The following is a 22,017-nucleotide window of genomic DNA, read 5'->3' as shown; positions in this document are numbered from 1 at the left end:
TTTTGTTTTTTTTTTTAAAGTGAGTGATAATTGCACCAAAATGCATTAAAAGGAAAGTGAATTATAACAGTGCAAACTTTTCTGTAACCGTAGAAGTGCTGTGCGTTACTTGTTTGAACCTTTAAGGTTACGTGCTGACTGACTGACTGACTGACTGACTGACTGGCTGGCTGGCTGGCTGACTGACAGGTGCATGGCCATCAAACACGATGTATAGCCGTTTCAGTTTACTTCAGGACGCATTAATACCGCTCTGTAGGTCTATTGGAAACATTCATAAATATTCCTAGCAAATCTAATAAATGTTGGAGACATATTTGTTACATAAACACACTAAATTGCACTTCAGCAGCGTTTATTTGAGAGCGCACAAGAAGGTCTGTGCTTGAGCAGCGTATATTTGAGGGTGTGCAAGAAGTTTTGTGCACGAGCAGAGGAAATCGGCACGCAAGCAAAGAGATTGGCATGCTCGTAGGCTATTACATAAATGCGAGCTCGACTTGTAGTACTGCGCTCACGACATCTGTCATTGAAATAACGCCACAGGTAGTTGGTAGATCTGCGTAAAAAAGGTCTGCCGCCACAGCTGGAAAAAATCCTAGAGGAAGCACTGTACATATTGAATTTTTTTATTATCGGTTTTTATTTTAGGTGACAACAGTGTTCGGTCAATGAATACCAATATCGATTTTATCGCCAACCCTTGTATGCAGTGCAGGAGAGATCAAAGCTGCTGGATTATTTATTCATTCATTCATTTTCTTGTCGACTTAGTCCCTTTATCAAGATGGGGTCACCACAGCGGAATGAACCGACAACTTATCCAGCACGTTTTACACAGCGCATGCCCTTCCAGCCGCAACCCATCTCTGGGAAACGTCCACAAACACACTCATACACTACGGACAATTTAGCCTACCCAATTCACCTGTACCGCATGTCTTTGGACTGTGGGGGAAACCAGAGCACCTGGAGGAAACCCACGCAAATGCAGGGAGAACATGCAAACTCCACACAGAAACGCCAACTGAGCCGAGGTTCGAACCAGTGACCCAGCGACCTTCTTGCTGTGAGGCGACAGCACTACCTACTGCGCCACTGCATCGCCAGCTGCTGCATTACAACATGCTAATTAATCAACTTCTCCCGAAATACACAATAGTAAACACACAAATACACAAAAGTGTCTTTTTAACTGGCAGAAGTTTAGAATAAATGTTATAGTAACCTAAATAGTGTATATCTGGTGTGAATAATATTGGTGTATTTATTATCAGTTTATTCTCAATAATTAATTTCAATTCATTCGATTTATCTTTATTTCTATAGCGCTTTTACAATGTAAATTGTGTCAAAGCAGCTTAACATAGAAGTTCTAGTAAATCGCAATTGAAACCTTATTAGTCCAGTTTTCAGAGTTAAAGTTCTATTTAGTTCAGTTCAATTTAGTTCAATACTTAAAAAAAAAAATTGGGAAAATACATTTGTGTCTAGAAAAAGCACATTCTATTGTGTCTAGAAAAAGCCCAAACACATCCTCAAATCTCATGGCAATTAATGAAACAATGCTCTCTCTCTCTTTCTCTCTCATCCTTGGGAAAGGGAAACACCCACCTGTTCCAAACACTGGCGTTGGACAGCTGCAAAGTTGGCGAGCTGGCATGAAAGCGGGCGAGGTCTGACAGCACGGGTGAGCTCATGAAACGGGGTCTGGGCTTTCGTAATGACCCCATGCTTCCTTTTGAATGAGGACAGGCACGTGCTAGAACAAACACAAGAGACAGAAAGTCACGATACATGCAAAACGTCCCACAAGGTACACTGAAAGAGTGACGCTTGAAACCACCGCAAAAAGGCAGTTGTTTACTTGCTTCATCTGTGGTGACTCATTTATATCGATGCCTGTGTCATAGCGAAAGCCACACAGAACATTTATGATACAAACAAGCATACTTCCTTTGAGATGTAGCCTGACATTCGACTTCCTGGTGAACTTATGGCTGCAGAGGTATCTGATGATCGCAGTGAAAGCTGTTGAGCAGATGCCTGTATCAGATGCTGACACGTTCAAACGTAGTTCCTTTTGGTTTCCTACGCTCAAACTCTTTCTAGAAGTCTGAGTCAAGCTGTCTTGCTCTCTTGACGGCATCACAACTTGATCCCACACACAGCTGATACCACATAGCAACTGTAAACTTACATATTTATCCCAACTGTCTAATAATAGGTTCAATCTGGTCCCACACAAAACAGTGCTGGGGAAAAAATGATGCAGTGGCAACCATGAGAAAGCAAACAATGTCTTTAATTATAAGCTGCCACTGTAAAGCCTATGATGGGTTGAACTGGTGTTTTATCCACCCAGGGGAAAAATGGTGATTATGTCATATTGGATGGCTATGGAAGCTTGTTTCGGTCAAAACTGCATGATGCAGACAGGATTGTGAGATATAAGCTCAGAATTTTGAGATTTGGGGTCCTATCAAACACCCGGCGAAAGGCGCGACGCAATTGTTGTTTGCTAGTTTCAGCCTGGCGCAAGAGGCGTTTTGACGTTTTGCACCACGCTGTTTAAATAGCAAATGGATTTGCGCTTATATGTGCGCCCATAGGCGTTCTAGTCTAAAAAAGGAGGCGTGTTGAGGTGCATTGCTGGCGCGTTGCTATTTTGAGGATCTATAATAGACTGTTCAATAGACCAGATCAAAGCTGGTCTAAAGTCATTTAAATATAAAAAAACATATTTATATTTGTTTTATTAAAAACAAGCTTAGATTTGTCCACCTGTCAGGTTTTAGACCATATGGGGCACAGCATGTGTATTTAGATATAACTCAGTTTTCTGACCACACTTCGTTATTATTGTTCATTTATTTGTTTGCTGGAAATTAGAACTGAATTTAGAAATAGTTTTAAAACAAATCTTTACGTTTTTAAACAAAATGAATTATTTATATGCTAATGGATGTCTGTGCGTAAAACATGTTTCCCTATCCACAAGAGTAAAGTAAAGAATGAGGAGGCTCATCTCTCATTCTCGCCTGTAGATGTTCTGTTTTCTTACTAGTAAAGCGCTCAGTTTTTCCATTTACAAAGTCTGCCATGTAAATAGCAAATGCGCTATGGCGTGATGCAACTGGCTCTTAAAGGGAATGGGAGATAAGACTCTGATTGGTTTATTCTCAAATCACACCTAACTCATTTAGCGAATAAGCTCAACCTTGTTAGACCATGCCCCATGGCGCAAAGCAGATTTTCCCGTCCTTAAAATAGCAAAAGTGGATTCTGACACAATGCCCAATGCTTTTGCGCCCTGGACTTTGCGCCTGGATCGTCAAAAACAAGCCCATAAACTAGGAATAGTCCGTTTTTCCTTATAGTTGCGAGATTCACAGTTCTGACAATAAAAGTGAGAATTCTATTATGTTAGATTTTGAAAAGTGAAGCAGAAATTTACATGAAATTTGACAGATTTATAGGATATAATTTTAAAATAGTGAGATATATACAATTTTGTTTTTACTTTTTTCTTGCAGAATTGCAAGTTTTTAATCTATAAAGTCAGAATTGCGAGAAAAGCTATAACTGTTACAAATAAAGTACAGCAAAAAAAGTCTTAATTATTGTGATATGTATTACAAATTCTTATTTTATGTACAACTGCGATGTAATATTGAATGATTCTAACAATACAGTAGAAATTGCAAGATTTTACCTGGAGAGAATCAGTCAAGTTGATATTGATATTCGCTACGCCATCATAAATGGTGAAAATAACTCATCGAAAAAGCAAAAACATTTTACAGGTAACTTTAATTCTAAATCTTGGACATTATTCTTGAAACAAAAATGAGCAATAAAATGGTGTGAAGCACCATAAACGGACCATATTGAATTTGACTTAAATAATATTTTGGCTATTGTTGTTATCCATGAATTTTACATTTTATTATTATTATTATTATTATTATTATTATTAATATTATTTTATTTTAATTCAAATGGTCAAATTCTGAAGGAAAGTTGAATGTGTTGTCCAGTTTGTAATTTGCCTAATATATGACAATAGACTACAGTTTTTTATTTAAAACTTCAACAGATTCCTATTTTTTTTTCAAATGATATATGATGTGATATGTATTTTAAAAATAAGTATTATTTTACAGTTCTTCATTACAAACCTTTAGGAAATATTTATCGTATATCAAAAATTGTGTTTATCATGACCAATTGATATGCTAATTCAGCTAAAAATGATGTTTAAAATGTCATAAAATGAGAAAAAGTTATAAAAACTACAACTCCACTTAAAAAAACAAACAAACAAACAAAAAAAAGAACCACCCCTTTTACCAGGCTGGCTACGGGGCTTAGAATTATGGGTTATAAACAAAACTTTTAGCCTTTTTCTCCAAACTCCACGTTTCTCCTTCGCCATACTCAAAATACCTATATACTCTCATAAGTATAGATATTAGGAATGCACTGACATGTCAGTCACTGCTATTTATAAGCTGATAGATTAATTTAAAGCTATCTGCAATAATATGAAAAAAGCAGATGGTTAATAAGTACATGGAGACAATGAGTTGCACATCTTTTGCATATACCAAAGTTTTTTTCTCAGAGAAAAAACATTTAATACTTGCAAAACACAAAATATAACCTGTTTAAAATATCAGACCTGAGTGTAATATGTATAAAATGTCTGTGCAGCATGTTCAAGAGCTGGCACAAAACTATTGCTTAGTTTGACCTACAATAAAAAGAGGTAGAAAAAACAGAATGTGTTCACTTTAGTGTGTCGATATGTATATTTCTGAAGCAGCGATTTGTAAACTATGTTAGGATATTTCTCAAATAATGCAATAATGAACAGCAAAAAATTACATTAGAATATTAAAGAGCCGCTTTTATGGGTTTTAGAAAATGAATTTCCGTGCAGTGTTTAACATAGCTCTAAGTGAAATGAAATATTTAGCTAAGGCTTAAATCTGAAAGTGCACCGTTTTTAAAACTATTGATTCATCTATAAAAGTCAACTCATAGTGGTTCAAATGAATCGCTGCGGTAACAAGTCTTTAGCCGTGTCTCCGCAACATTGACATGGAACTCAAGATCTGCCCATTTGTAGCATGCACAGACCTGGGAAAATTAAAAGCCCCGGCCCCGCCCACAAAGACTGTAGAAAGAAAAAGAGAGAGACAAACAGCAGAGAGTTGAATCATGTCACAAAGACGCTGTGTTCTGAAGTGTGAGAGAAAGTTAGAGTTACTTTCCCTACCCAAAGATCAGTGGTTGAAGTTTATTTTTTTTTAAATACCACAGCATTATATCCTCAGCCTTGTGCTGTGTTCCTGTCATTTTCTGACGAGTGCTTCAGCAATCTACACACTTACAATAAGGGAATCGTCAGATGTTTTCAAAGGAAAGATCAGAAAAGACTGGTGTATGGGACTTTGTCAGCATATATGTATATGAGACTGTTGTTGGAGACCATTCATTCATTCATTTTCTTGTCGGCTTAGTCCCTTTATTAATCCGGGGTCGCCACAGCGGAATGAACCGGCAACTTATCCAGCACATTTTTACACTGCGGATGCCCTTCCAGCCGCAACCTATCTCTGGGAAACATCCACAGACACATACACACACACTATGGAAAATGTATCCTACCCAATTCCCCTGTACCACATGTCTTTGAACTGTGGGGGAAACCGGAGCACCCGGAGAAAACATACACCTACCTACTGCGCCACTGCGTCTCCTTGTTTGAGACCACCAAAACCAAAATATGACATTTTAAATGCATAATTGGGGCTCTTTAATTTGTTTCTCTGGAAATAATGGACAGTTGAATGTTAAATGGATCCAATCCAAAAACATTACCTCATCCTTTGCTCTCCCTCATGTGGTTTTAAACTTGATTACATTTCTTTTATCAGTTGAACACAAAAGAAGATATTTTGAAGAATTCTGGTCACTTGACTTCCATAAGAAAAACAAGATTATTATGATAGACAAAAGATCCCAGCAAGCAGCATAAAAATATCATTTTAAATATAATTGTTTGTGTTCAATAGAAGAAAGAAACTCAAATAGGTCATGAACAAGTGAACGGTGAGAAAATGATGATAAAATATTTTTTCTCTAAAAAAAAATAATAATAAAAAAAACTTCCTTTTACTGTGCTTTAGGCAAATGAGCAATGGGCAATTGCATGCAAATGTCAACCATGCCATGAAAATATAACGTTTTCAGCAAAATAGCGAAACCCTTTCTAAGATTTTTTTTTGTGTGTAGGCTTGAATTTTAGTACTGTAAAAATGAAAAAAAAGAGTCTCTTTCAGTGTTTTCAAACAATTATATTTGATTTACCAAAGTCAAACAAGTGGCAATTTCACATCTGTCACATCCATAACGGAGAGACTTCACATCCATATCGACACTTTTACCTCATAAATGCAAAAAATGTCAAATAAAATCAAATCAATCATGTTTGTTCTATTGTGAGCCAACTATTATCCTTTTGATAAGCATGATTTCCTTTGAGTTTAATTCACAGAATATCTACAAAGTATGTTGTATATTGTAAACTCGCAGACTTTTTTGGTCACATCCATAACACATTTTTATTATCCATTCATTTAAAATATAAAAAATGCTTACAGATTGATATTTTCCCATCCCATACCTCTGAGGTTAGTTCTTTTGGAAAATATGAACTTATGTTTCAATATAATGATACTTTCTCTGTGTATTTATATTTTAAGTTTTTACAAAAAAATGTTACATTTAAAATGCTGGAATTGCTGTAATTTTGATATCAGAGGAATAGAACAAAAATCCCATTGGTGCATCCCTAATATAAACACAGTTGAAGTCAGAATTATTAGACCCCCTGTTTATTTTTGCCCAATTTTTGTTTAATGGAGAGAAGATTTTTTCAACACATTTGTAAAAATTGTTTTATTAACTCATCTCTAATAACTGATTTCTTTTCTCTTTGCCATGATGACAGTAATTAATATTTGACTAGATATTTTTCAAGACACTTCTATACAGCTTAAAGTGACATCTAAAGGCTTAACTAGGTTAACTAGGCAGGTTAGGGTAATTAGGCAAGTTATGGTAGGACGATGGTTTGTTCTGAAGACAGTCGAAAAAATAATTATCTTAAAGGGGCTAATCATTTTGACCTTAAAATGGTTCATAAAAAATTTAAAACTGCTTTTATTCTAGCCGAAATAAAACTAAAAAGACTTTCTCTAGAATTCTGACTTCAACTGTATATACAGATAAAAATCTTGGGAATATGATGATGTATGATGTAATTCAGAAAAAAACGGAACTTTGAGATATAAAAAAAATAAGTTTTGACTTTATTTTTCAGAATCTCACAATAAACGCATTGAGAGTATAAAGATGCAATTTTGGAAAAACAAAGTTGACTGCAAGATACAAACTCAGAATTCTTACTTTATTTCTTAGATCGGGAAGTTTGTATCTGCATTTTTTAGATTTGTCATGATTTATTTAAAAAAGAATTATAATCTATAAAAATAAAATACATTTCTATTATAAATAAATAATATATATATATATATTATAAAATATATAAAAAAATAAAATAAAAAAAGTCACAATTTCCTTAAATTTTATTTTTTTTAAGTTTTTCTTTTTAAATAAACATTTGTTTCCGGGGTTTCACCTTTATTGTATGGGAAAGTAGAGAGTATAGACAGGAAAGCAGAGATAGGCATAGGATCGCGAGGGAGGAATTGAACTCTGGTCTTCATGAGCACCTAAGTGCATGTGTCGACGCACTAACCACTACACCACTATCGCAGACTTATATTTTCTCTTTAATTACATATTTATTTTATAGGACAAATGAGCTTTGATAAATGTGGCCCCAAACTGCTTCCACCCTGTTATTTGCTGCAAGAAAGTGAGCTCATTCACAGTCTAACATCATGAATGAAAATTTCATGCATCCATGCTCACCATCTGCTAATTATGAAGCCAAAAACAAGTCATGCTGCAGACTCCCACTGCCGTCGATTCATTCTCATGCATAATTCGCTTCAATTGAGCTTATGGGGTGACTGATCATAAATCACACCAACCAAGACATCACGCTCCTTAAAAATAACCCATTCTTCCAGTTTTGGCATATTCATTAATTAACTGACTGCTTTTTGTGAATTAGGCCTGGATTGTCTGATGGTTAGATGGTTGGCTGGTGAACTTCTAATAACAGACATGAGCAAGTACTCAGGCCAGTTAGGTAATGCAATTAAGGCTGCAGCATCTCGAAGCATGACCGGAGGAGAGTAAACAGCCTCATTTATCATCTGCGTTCAACTGCTGACCGGGCTTAAGTACATTAAGTGGACTCTTAAAGTCAACGTCAACTTTTTGAAGGCCTGTTTGGAGCAAATATGATGGTTATATAGTTTAAATAACCAGAGTGATTTTTTTTAAAAACAAGAACAGCACAGTCTATGCATTTATTATATACAACAAGGGCATATAGAAGTATGGAAGGTGATCGGGGCCAAAACCTTTACAATTAACCATTTATTTTGCAAAGAGCCATATATGGTTTGTTTTTTGTTTGTGTTTAATGTATATTAGAGATATAGATTATATTAAGGTACATATAAGGCGTGTCAAGATGGCGCCAGTGTTTGCGGCCTGCCGTCTGAACCCTCTACAGTTGTTTTTAAGATTAATCTTAGTTTTATTTTTTGTGGCTCAACATTCTGAGGCTCTGTTGGTCTATGATCGCCAAACGCTCTTGAACATTAGAAATGGTATGGTAAACCGGCTGATCAGCGAGCCGAGTGGATCCTGCACCTACAATCACCCTGCTTCACTGTCATTACCAGCTCACCTATGCCGGCTTCCATGCATCCTCTTTCGGAGAAGACGCCGCAGAAAACGTGGTAAACGCGGTGGTTTGTTAATTAGTCTTAAAGTGCGTTTGTCGGATGCAGGGATGAACTGCAGGGCTCGTTTCTCCTCGGACCTCATACCGGATTTTTACAGGATTATTCCTTACCGCACATCTGATCCCCCGATCCAGTGCTTGGTTTCTGTTTTTCCAACCTCTTGTGAAGCAAGCACGCGGATTTGTTCGCCGCGTTGTCGAAGGCGAGGAGTGGATTTAAGTAATCTTTGCCAGCTACGACGAATACCACGGGAAAACGATCACCACCAGGTACCTACAAGATTAACTTTGGTCAATGTAAGATCCGTTTTGAATAAGACATTCATATTAAATGACTTTTTCACTGCCAGAGATTTGGATTTCTTATTTCTGACTGAAACATGGGCAGTTGATGGGGACCTTAGTCCATTCTCTGAACTTGTCCCAGTAAACTGCACTTATTTTAATAATCCGAGGCGCTCTGGCAGAGGGGGAGGTCTTGCGTCGATTTTTAAAAAAACATTTAATTGCCAGCCCGTGCGTGCTGATGCTTTCTCCAGCTTTGAGCTACAGATGTTTCAGATAAATGAACGCTCAGGACCTGTCCTATGTGCATTAATTTATCGACCTCCTAGGTCTACTAAAGACTTTATTAAACAGTTTGGGGACTTGTTGAGCAGTATTTTACCTAGATATGATAATATTTTAATTTTGGGTGATTTTAATGTTCATGTTTGCTGCCCAAAAGACAATTTAGCTAAGGATTTCTTAAATCTTATTGACTCTTTTAATTTGACACAGCATGTGCAAGGGCCCACTAACAACCAGGGGCACACATTGGATTGTGTTTTGACATATGGTCTATCAATCTGCAATGTTGCATTAGACGATATGGCATTTACAGACCATAAAGCAGTCACTTTTGAGATCACTTTTACCCATGAAATAAGCAACTCTCCTATTGTTTTCAGGCGATTTCGTAGATTTAATGTTTCTTCTATTGATCTGTTTAAAGATTTGTACATTAATGAACAACATACAACTATGCTAGAGGACCCTCCCTCTTATATGGATGTTGACCAGTTACTGGAATTGTTCAATTGCTCTTTTTCTTCAATCTTAGACTTTGTTGCCCCCGAAAAAACTAGAACTGTTAAGCCTAGATCAGAGCCTTGGCTAAATGAGACAACTCGGGCATCTAGACAGGCCTGCAGAAAGGCTGAACGCAAGTGGAAGAGAGATAAACTGCAGGTGTCATATGAGATCTTTAAGGAATCTCTCTCTAATTATCAGCGTTCTATGAAGGAGGCTAAGAGGAAATATTTTTCTGAATTAATCAGTACTCATCAAAATAAGGCTGATGTTTTATTCTCCTGCATAAGTTCTGTGATTAACCCTGGGTCTAATGTTGTTATGGAGGAGTCATGTGATACATGTGAAGCTTTTTTAAACTTCTTTACGGAGAAGATTTCTTCAATTAGGTCTGGGATTGCTAGCTTTGATATTGTTTTTCCGGAACCGGATGTGTCCCCTGCTGCACTTGTTAGTTTCACACCTGTCTCTCTTCTATCTCTGACTGATACAGTAGGCAAGATCAAACTTAGCAGCTATCCATTGGATATTTTTCCATCAAAGTTTTTTAAGCAAGCCTTTGAGATTATTGGCCCTAGTATTTTATCCATTATAAATAGGAGTCTTGTTTCTGGTGTGGTGCCTTCTCAGTTGAAACATGCCGTCGTGCAACCTCTCTTGAAAAAGCCTAGTTTGGATAAATCTGTGTTGTCCAATTTTAGACCTATTTCTAAGCTACCCTTTTTATCTAAGATTTTGGAGAAAACAGTTTTAACACAACTGCAGAGCTATCTGGAGCTCAACAGTATTCATGAAGTTTTTCAATCGGGTTTTAAGGCATATCACAGTACTGAGTCTGCACTGCTACGTGTGTTGAATGACATTCTGTTATTTAGGGACTCGGGGCACTCTGTGATCCTTATGCTTCTTGACCTTACTGCAGCTTTTGACACTACAGATCACGAAATCCTTATTTCTCGTCTTGAGAGATTAGTGGGCATTCAGGGCTCTGCCCTTAAGTGGTTAAGATCTTATTTGTCAGACAGAAGCTTTTGCGTTAATGTTGGTCAGACTTTTTCATCCTCCAGACCCCTGACATGTGGAGTTCCACAAGGGTCTATACTTGGACCTATTTTATTTTCTTTATATATTTTACCTTTAGGATCAATTTTTCGTAAATATGGGGTGGCTTTTCATTTTTATGCTGATGACACTCAGATTTATGTCCCTTTTAAAAGTAGGGATAAAAAGGAGCTTGACTCCCTTATGAGATGCCTAGTCGAGGTTAAGAGCTGGCTTTCGTCAAATTTTTTAAATTTCAATGAAGAAAAAACTGAGCTGGTCTGGTTTGGCGATCCTAACCCTCTGCATTTATCAGGTTTTGGTGAGCTTTCCACTTATCAAAAACCTGTTGTTAGAAACCTAGGATTTCAATTCGACAGTGATCTGAAATTTAACAAACAAGTAAATACAGTTGTTAAATCCAGTTTTTACCATTTACGACTTGTGGCAAAAGTAAAGTCGTTTCTCTCTTTTAATGACCTTGAGAAGGTGATCCATGCTTTTATTCTGGGAAGACTTGACTATTGTAATTCTCTGTATGTGGGTATTAGTCAAAATGCCCTAAACAGATTGCAATTAGTACAGAATGCAGCTGCGAGACTTCTGACAGGGACTCGCAAGTTTGAGCACATATCCCCAGTTCTTTCCTCTCTGGGCTGGCTGCCTGTTAGGTCGAGAATTGATTTTAAACTATTGATCTTTGTTTTTAAATCCTTAAACAATCTGGCACCATCATACTTATCAGACCTGCTACATGTATACAATCCTGGTAGGTCACTGAGGTCTTCTGATGAATTTATTCTATCTGTACCAAGGTCCCGGTGTAAGCGAAGTGGGGATCGGGCTTTTGCTGTTGTCGCCCCAAAACTCTGGAACGGGCTTCCGCCCCACATCAGACACGCTCCAACTCTACCTGTTTTTAAAAAGCGTTTGAAACACCATCTTTGTTCCTTAGTATTTGAGCCTTTTTAATGTTGAGGGATTTGCCTTATGTTTTAATTGTTATTTATGTGATGTAGATTTCATGTTTAGTATTGATTGTGTTCAGCACTTTGGGCAACGTTGTGTTGTAAAAAATGTGCTATATAAATAAACTAAACTAACTAAACTAAACTAACAACAATTTATTTTTATTAAAAACTCTAAAACTGTATTCGGATTGCCATATTAGATAACTTCATGATATTGATTGCAACTAGGGCTGGGCGATTTTTTCGATTAATTCGAATTACTTTTTGACGACGATTTAATTTTATATTAAATCGAGAAATCACAATTTTTTATAAAAAATATTAGATACATTATAATGGCACCAATGCGCTTTGGTTCACTCTCTGTATGAAGCAGCACGCACACCTGAAGCGCCGCTCTGCGACGCGCCGCACCACGCAGCGTCATGGATTTTAGAATTCTAATCATAAGTTTCTATACACACACCGGCGCTGCCCAGCCACGATTCAGGACACAGTTCATATTTCAGCCGCGCCACAGAGCGGCATCTGATTAGTTTCATGTTAAATATTATGCGAATGTGCGCGTCTGGTGTGTGATACTTTAAACTCATGTGCGCGCCGTGCCGCGGCGCTTCTGGTGTGCGACCTGCTTGACTGCCTGTCTGGGTTTCAATGATGGTAGTGACGGACTGAACACAGAGACTGGACAGCCTAATTTAACTCAATACATGAAGTTGTGGGCATGCATCGCAGAGCTGGTGCAAATACAACAAATACAAGCATTTAAGTGTCTGCAGTTGTGTATTTTGTTGGTATTTTGTTAATACCTTTGCATCAAATGCACTTTGGTCCTCTCTCACACTACTGCAGCACTGCCTGACGAGGGGATTTACATTTAGACTAATGCAACAAGTAAAATCCTACATGACTTCACGCTTTACTAAGTCACGTCTTTGTGGATTGTCAAGACATATTCCCTCATCAAGTCGATAAACTCGATCTCAACATGTATGAAGGGCGTAAAAACCTGCCATGTGAAAAACCACGCCGATCTTTTGGTTTGAACACGAGAAGAGGTGAGCAGCAGCTGTAGCAGTGAAAATGAAAGCACCCGCCCCCATGACGTCATTTAGCGGACCTAGTTGAAAACCAGAATGATCAGGCAGCATAACACAGAGAGTGGAGCAAAGTGCATCAAATGATTGATATTTGAAAGGGGGGAAAAGAAAAATAGAATAAATATATTATTTTATATTAGACACACATCTGGTGCTTTTATTTGCTCCTGCTATACGTCCACAACTTCACGCATTGGGTTAAATTACGCTTTACGGTTTCCATATTCAGTCCTTTTCTTCCACTGTATCTATTTAAGAAAAAGGCAGCAGCATTACAACCTGTCATTCAATCAAAAGACAAAGTCAAAACCTAACTGACAGCCTAGGCTCAGCAAAACTTGCAAAAAATACCTCTGTATTCCTGCAACTGCAATATTTACACAAATATTTTTTTTATTCAAATCTTCCGCAACGATATTTAACTCGTGAATTTGTTTTACATTTACGATTTATGTATGGCATGGCCATTAAAAATACAATGTTCCTTAACCTGATGGTTTTTAAAGTTATAAAGAGAATGTTACTTCAGTCATGTTGTTGTAATGTTTTAAGCTGACCAGTTACACAATAAAAAAAATCGAAATCGAAATCCTGAATTGGTCAAACTTGATAAAAAACCTAGTTTTTTTTTTTTTTGCCAAATCGCCCAGCCCTAATTGCAACATATATAAATATTTTTTTTTCAGAACTGATTTTAAGTCATACATGCTGAAAAGTCTTCTAATAACCCCCAGCAGCACTCCAAAGTTTTCCCAACAAGTATTTCAATGAGTGTCCTATAAAGGGATCTGCGTGAAATTTGATTGTGGTAACATAGTTTGACTAACTTTTTTTAGTACATGTACACTCAAAACATTCAGAAAGCAATAATGATGTAAGGGAAAATAATGTCTGGGGCACATTTGAGCTTAAACCGAAGTGGACTATTTAGCTATGCTTGTCTGGAAAATGATGTGCAACTGTGTTTGAGACACATTTTCTCTATATTAAGAGATATGTGTATATAAACCACAGGGTATTAAAGACAGAGCTCATGCAATGGGTTCATTTATAAATGTTTGTGCTGCAGCTCAGTATATACAATGGGCTTTATGCACAGCTAGTGTTTTTTTTTTTTTAGCCCACAATAAACTTCCAGTGAAAGGTTAATGTGACTATTTTTAATTTTATAAAGTTCTTTTTATAGCATTGATGTTGTAATGAAATTAAAATACAATAATTTCAGTAGACTTAAGCATTCATTTAGTTGTTAAAGCGTAAAATTAGATGAAAGACTGTAACTTAATTGAAAATACTGAGGTAAAATATATTTTCATATTTTAAAGACATGGTAGGGAAGATGGAATTTAATGCAGTGCTTCTTGTCCAGTTTGACCCACTTTTTTTTATAGTATATCTATCAGGCAGTGAAGATCATCGACTTTTAAAGAAATCAGATCTTAAACTTGGAGATTTTGAAATGGCAAGACAGTTCACCAGATGTGATTGGCTAACTGAAAACTAAATGTCTGTGTGAATTTTCCCCATTAAAGATATTAAGACATTTTTGTTTTATTGTAAAATGATGTAGTTGTGTACATTTAGCCTTATTGCAAGGCAAATTTTCATGTACAATTTTCACTAATAATAAACCAGTAACTATGACGTTTGTCTCAATAAACTCCTACTTTAATTTGCTGTTTTAATAATTAATAGTTATTGTATTAGGTAGTAGGGTGTATGGTAGCACGGTTTACAGGTACTATGATAGTATCGTGATACTTCGGTTCCAAAAACCTGGCGGTGCAACTGTAGTTTGTAAATGGTGGTATCGTCATTAACGGTCTATCTGCAATACAAATTGTTGCATGTGGAAAAGTCACTAAAGTGCTCACACATTTGTGCAACATTCATTCATTCATTTTCTTGTCGGCTTAGTCCCTTTATTAATCCGGGGTCGCCACAGCGGAATGAACCGCCAACTTATCCAGCAAGATTTTACGCAGCGGATGCCCTTCCTTCCCATCTCTGGGAAAATTTGTGCAACAAAAGATCATTATATTTTAATAGTTTGTGAACCCCTTTAAGGTTGCAAAACTATGTAGAATTAAGACCTTTTATGGTAGCCTATTGCACGTTTTCTGATGTTTCAGTTCGAACGAACATCTGAATCAGTTTATTTCTGTTCCTGTCAATATGATTTTGGTAGCTACAACAACCGCAACAATCTCTTTAAAAGAACAACTCTCAAAGTGAAAATGTAAATACCTGATAGGACTAAAAAAAAAAAGAAAACAATAGATGAAAAAAAACCCAAAAGAACTGTTGCAAACAATTTATTTGTGTTGAATTTAAACAAACAAATTAAGTTTAATAATGTTCAACTTAATTTGTTTGTTTAAATTCAACACAAATAAATTGTTTACAACCACTTAACTTTAAAAAAGTAAGTAAATCCAAGGAATCATCTTTGGATAATTTTTTTCAGTGTATTAGACTGTGAATATACTTTCAACCCGCACAACAAAAATGCTTCTGAAGACAATCACCTACTGCACCTTTAAATGAACTAGAGTTCAAAAATGACTTTTTATTTAAGTTTGTCTTATGTTGTAGTTGTGAGAATGCAAATGAATAAAACTGTGAAGCTAATCAACAGTGTATTTTCCATGCAGCACTGAATTGACGTTATAAGGCCATTAAACATTTTTTTTTGGAAAAGCAGCTCAAAAATTACTTTTAACAGTAATGCATTACTTTTTGGTGTAAGTAACCGATAAAGTAACTGAGTTACATTTTGAATGAAGTAACTAGTACTGTAACTACTACTATTTTTTAGTAAGTAGCACAACACACAATACTAACACAATACAAATGTATGTGTTTTTTAAAATCTATTATCACTATAACAGGATTTCTGCAGGTAACATCATGTCAAATTTAAGACTTTTTAAGACCTTTTTAAGACCATCAAGCATTAAATTTAAGACCTATATCGCAATATCAAAAACACATGTGAGAGAAAATGTAAAATCACAAAATTAGGGGTAAAATAAATGTATTTAAATTGAACAGTACTAAAGACAGGTTAAATGCACTATTGAACTACAGAAAAAAACAAACATCTTAATGCTGATTTATACTTTTCCCTGGCGCTGCATAGCACACCTCACAAAATGGATGAGGCTTTTATACTTGACGCGTTCACCATTGAGATATTTTTTAAATGACAGGGGGCGGTCAAAAGAAACAGACAGTAAAATCAGACCAATAAAAAGATAATCATTATCATTGAAGATGTTTTTGGGGGCCTCTTTTTTTTTGTTTGTTTTAACAAACTTATCCCGCAGGTTTTTCCAAACTTTTACAAAAACTTTCCTCCTTTCCCACAATTATTGGTCATATGGTTCTCCCTATGATCACACATGGACGGATCATTATTGCAACAACTCATTACGTTTTCATCTTAAATTGAGTATTCAAATAGGTAGACTGCGATTTGTGCTTATGAATAAAATAGGCATGTTTATGTATACTATTTTTTTTTTAGTCAATCTTAGTTTGAACTTCTTTAAAAGTTCACGTCAACTCTTTAGAGATGCCCTGACAACATTGATGATAAATCGAAATGAATCCCGAGTAGACTGCAAACTTTAGAGTCTGTTTAAGATTAGATCACAGCCTTGGGTTGGTCAAAGGTAGGTTGGTCAAACAAGAATGGTAACTGAAAGTTTCACTTGTGTTTTAATGATCCTCTTGATGCCTCTGGCCATTGTTAACATTCACTAGTAACTGAGATAAATGTGAATGCAAAGTCCTGGAAGCAAACGCTTCTTTATCTATATGATACTCGTGTAGTTTGAGTGGTATAGTAATGCTGATTAAATCATGGCTGGTGAAACTTCCAAACTCTGGGCGTTCCTATAACTGCTACTTCATTTGCATGCTTTGTTAAGATTGTCACTTGGGTGATTTGTCTTCACCTCTGTGGATTGCACTGTGGAATGACAATAATTAAATTAGGATGACTGCAAAGCAAGCAAGTTCTCCATAAAGAAGAGTTTTGGAAGTTTTTGAAAATAAGCTTCATACAAAGTGATACATTGATTTTGACAAAAAGAAAAAGTATCGTAATTACTCAACAGCATTTTTGAATTTCCAGACTAAAACAGGTTCTTTAGCATATTCAAAATGTTCCTTTTTTGCAGCTCAAAGATGCCCGAGCGCTAGATGTCAGTGTTTTAAAACAAAAATGCATTAGTGTAAATGCCACCTAAGGTATAAACCAAAACAAAAGCTAAGAGATGAACCACAACCTTACAAAGTTTAATTTAAAGCAAATAAATCTGTATATAAAATTTGTAACAAGACTAGGTATTTAATGACTTTATTGAGTAAAATAACTCAGCAAATGTCACAATCGAATTTAAGAAAGCAAAAATTTTACCAAAAATATACAAAATAAATATGTCTTTTGCTGCACTAGCTGCAACTGTGATTACAGCAATTTTCTTCAGCAGAATATGGCGAAATCTTTGGAGTTTTACTTCCAGGATGTCACGATCACCAGCGATTAAAGCACTCTTTGCCTGTGACCACGACTAAGCTTTTGGAATACCCTCATAACACTGTTTGCTCCTGTTTTGACCATTGCCTGCATGACCAAGTTGTAAATAAACTTCAGTTGGACCCTCAACTCTGTTGTTACCCTCTGCTACACAGAACTTTACTGTTGATCTATATTTTTCAAAGGTTTGTAGTTAAAATTGTTACCCGATTATTTATTATTTTACTGGTTAGTATGATTTAAATTTTAGTAAGCCATGTCAGTTTTGAGGAAAGCATTGCTTGACTAACTAAACACAACTTTACATACAATTAGAGCTGAGCGATTAATTGTCAAAAGACATAAGTTTAGTAAATCCATTCAGTACATTGTTGAAATTAAAGGAACACTTTTAAAAAAATACTCTATTTTAACATTTAAGCAGCTGAGTTTTACCATTTTGTATCTATTCTTTGGTATTGGTGTAAGTAATTTTAGCTTAGCATAAATCATTGAGTCACAATAGACCATAAGCATCTCGATCAAAAAAAAATAATTAAAAAATTTAAAAAAAGAAAGGGAAAAAAAGAGTTTTGATCATTTTAAATACACATGAAATCAAACTAAAGATATTGATTTTGTTAGTTGACAATGCTAGTTTTGTGGTGGACAATTTATCTGTGCATGTCATTAAGAAAGAAAGGTATGCCCTTGTATTACAAAATTGAAATCTGAAATACACTTCCTGTTTGTTTTCAATTAAATTACTGTCTGAGGTATTGGGCATGAATAACATACCCAACCACGCCCCACCAACTGTCAGTTTTGACAGCGTTATGACAACAAACAAAAATGGTGAAGTGGGGGTGTATGTTAAGTTTATAATAACTCTCCCCAAACACTTGGTAAAGTCTAGATCGGATATGCAGTCAGCATTTTTTTGTGACTTTGTATAACTATATTGACTATTTTTACAGTACTGTAACAGTTGGGTTTAGGGTTGTAGTGGGGGTAGGCGTTAAAAATACAATTTATTGAGTAATGTAATAGATATTATAAATAATACTCAGTACTACTATTTTTTTACGTTACTGTGGTGGTTGGGTTTAGAGTTGGGGTGGGGGTAGACTTTAATACAATACAATTTAATAAATTACAATTTAATAAATAATATAAATGATTCTCGTTAACTTCCAGCCACAACCATATCCAATCTAGCAACAACCCAAACCCTTTTCCCAATCTTTCAGTATGAAATGCATACTCTACTACAAAAAATTAGCCTGGCCCTGCAGTACAAAAAACAAGCCACACCCACTGTTTTCACATTTATATACTGTTTTTCTAGGAACTGCTTCCCAATACAAACGAAAATGGTCACAGCTTCCAATTCATGTAGAAACTTAAAGCCAGATTCCTCAAAAGTTAAACCTTGTACTGAAGAAAAGAAAAGTTGCTATTTTCTAGGTTGATATGGCTAGGAACTAAACTCCATTCTGCTGCTATAACAAAGACTATAGAATACACAAGACATATCACTCGTATCTTTATGAAAGGGGAAAAATGTGACAATCAGTATGGTGAATAAAGCCCCGCCTACTAGTACAGGAGCCAATCATCGATCACTATATGGCGAATAAAGCCCGCCTTCTAGTACAGGAGCCATCATTAGCCATACTAATGATTTTTTGGGGGAGGGGCTCAGACCAGAGGGGAGTTTCCACAGATTTTGTGTGATTTGTGTGACTTGGATGTTTAGATATGAAACTAAAGACACAGTTGTTGTTTAATTTTAATGGTGATTCCTAATTTGAAATTCAATGGTAAACAAACAGATATGGAGAATTTGATGTTTCCCCATTCAGACAGAATGCCCGAGCATAGTGCCCCAGAGCACTATCTCACTGTTTCACTGTTTCAAAGACGGCCACCAAGTGAAAAGACTTGCCTTAAAGAGACTTTGGTTATAATCAAGTAACTTTGCTGTTATACCATGGATAAAACAGATGCAATGGTATTACACAGCACCTGAAAATAGTCCCCATCTAGGTAACGGTACTGTGTAATACAACGGTGCCTGCGGCAGCCTTAGCAATCTTTTTGACCAAGATGATAATGGGCTAATTTGATTTAATGATTTATGCTAAGCTACGCTAAAAGTGTTCCCGCCAGACTTATATCAGCTGAATAGATAAAAAAAATGGGCACACTCAAGTCTCTTGGCCTTGAAATTTGAGTTTATTTGCAACAAAAGTTAAGGGCCCTATCATACACCCGGTGCAATGTGGCGCAAGGCGCAACGCAATTGTTGTTTGCTAGTTTCAGCTTGGCATAAGAGTTGTTTTGATGTTTTGCGCCTTTAAATAGCAAATGCAATTGCGCTCATTTGTGCGCCCATAGGAGTTCTGGTCTAAAAAGGAAGGCGTTCTGAGGCGCATTGCTGGCGCGTTGCTATTTTGAGAAACTATAGTAGATTTTTCAAGAGACCAAAACAAACCCGGTCTAAACTCCAGCGCAGAGTTGCGCCTCGCTTTCACACTGCTTAATAGCCTACACACAAGATGTAGAGCAATACGCAAATATCTTTACAAATGAAAAAGAATTAAAATATTAAGGATATATATATGATATAAATATAAAGGATTAAAATATTACAAAACATATTATTTTCTAGCCTACATAAATATGAAAAACCACGGCTTTTACGCCTTCTTTATCTCGTGAGGCTTTTTCAGTTCATTCAATTTGCTTTTGTATAATGTTATTATTATTAGCAGTATTATTTATTATATCCATATTTATATTTGTTTTATTAAAAACAAGCTTAGATTTGCCCACCTGTCAGGTTTTAGATCATATGGGGCACAGCATGTGTATTGGATATAACTCAGTTGTTTGAACACATTCTGTTATTATTGTTCGTTATTCGTTTGCTGGAAATTAGAACTGAATTTAGGTTTGAAACAAATCTTTGCGCTTAACAAACTAAATGAATTATTTATAGGCTAATTGATGTCTGTGCGTACAAGGTTTCCCTATCCACGAAAGCGAAATTAGATCATTTATCTCCCATTCTCGCGCTCCAGATGCTCTGTTTAACTGTTTTCTTGCTTGTGAAATGCTCAGTTTTTCCACTTACACTTACTTTACGTCATGTAAATAGCAAATGCGCTATGGCGCGACGCAACTCTTAGAGGGAATGGGAGATGAGACTCTGGTTTATTCTCAAAACACACCTATAACTCATTAAGAAAATAAACTCAACCCTTTTAGACCATGAGCCACAGCGCAAAGCGGATTTTTCCATCCTTATATTAGCAAAAAAGGATTCTGACACGCCCTGCGCTTTGCGCATGGATCATCAAAATAGAGCCCTAAGTGTTTCTTTCTTTGTAGAAATAACTTAGCAAGCCACCAGTAGGTGGCAACAAGCAACAGCTAAAAATGTGCCTCACTGAATAATAATAAATACAATTTATTATATATATGTGTGTGTGTATGTATATATATATATATATATATATATATATATATATATATATATATATATATATACATATATATATATATATATATATATATATATATATATATATATATATATATATATATATATATATATAATCAAATTGTATATTTTTTGAACCATGAGAAAACTGTCATCATAACTTTAAACAAACAAACAAACAAACCATAAATATATAATGTTATAAATGTGTCAGTTTGTCCAGATTCATGAAAACACTGCTAAAAAAAGTTATTCTTTCCCATGCATTTAAAGGAATGATCCCCCCCCCCCAAAAAAAATCGGCATTTTATACCCCGTCCGATGCCATTCTAACCCTGTATGGTTTTTGAATAGTGTTTTGTCTGTACACTTGAAATTCAAAGCAATTCAGTTTCAATGCATGTATAATAAGACCATCTACTATTATGGGAACTCACTTACAGCTGGCGTCTGCACAGCAAACTTATGAGTGAGCTTTTCCATTCAGAAACATTCATTGAAGGCAATATAGTCTAACTACATTATAAACTAGTAAGAAAGACACAAAGTTCCACCCGTTTTATTCATCATCTCCAATATTACTACTGAATAAATGTTTCACTCACCCGCTGGTTCTTCTACTCAGTCCTGAATGAGTGTTAGTTTAGCTTCATTGTAATTTTCCGCGACCGTTTTCAAACATGTAAATGCTCAAAGCAACTTCGACGAACCCCACTATAAAACCCCACAGGCTATTATTAAAATGAAAAGTACAACCCTCAAGCCTGAAGTTTGTTAACTTAGTAGTCCTCGGGTGAGATAAAAGAGCGAGATGCTCCGCTGAGAAGCGCCGCTGGTGGGCGTTC

The 22,017-nt window shown here is 35.8% G+C and overlaps 1 protein-coding gene across 2 annotated transcripts in view; it reads right to left on the bottom strand.

The window, feature by feature from the left end:
• Nucleotides 1–22,017, bottom strand: part of prr5l (proline rich 5 like) — a 50,073-nt gene extending 28,056 nt beyond the window's left edge. For both annotated transcript variants that reach the window (XM_087312479.1, XM_087312478.1), the window contains exons 1-2: nt 21,778–22,017; nt 1,615–1,762 (exon numbers count right to left, since the gene is read on the bottom strand). In XM_087312479.1, coding sequence (XP_087168605.1) covers nt 1,615–1,733 — 119 coding nt within the window. In that variant the 5' untranslated portion in view covers nt 1,734–1,762; nt 21,778–22,017. The remainder of the gene's footprint in view (nt 1–1,614; nt 1,763–21,777) is intronic.

Source organism: Danio rerio, chromosome 25 (genome assembly GCF_052040795.2).
Source record: "Danio rerio strain M-AB ecotype USA chromosome 25, GRCz13ab, whole genome shotgun sequence".
NCBI lineage: Eukaryota > Metazoa > Chordata > Actinopteri > Cypriniformes > Danionidae > Danio > Danio rerio.
The sequence above is the reverse complement of the archived record's forward strand: the minus strand, read 5'-3'. Positions and strand labels throughout refer to the sequence as shown.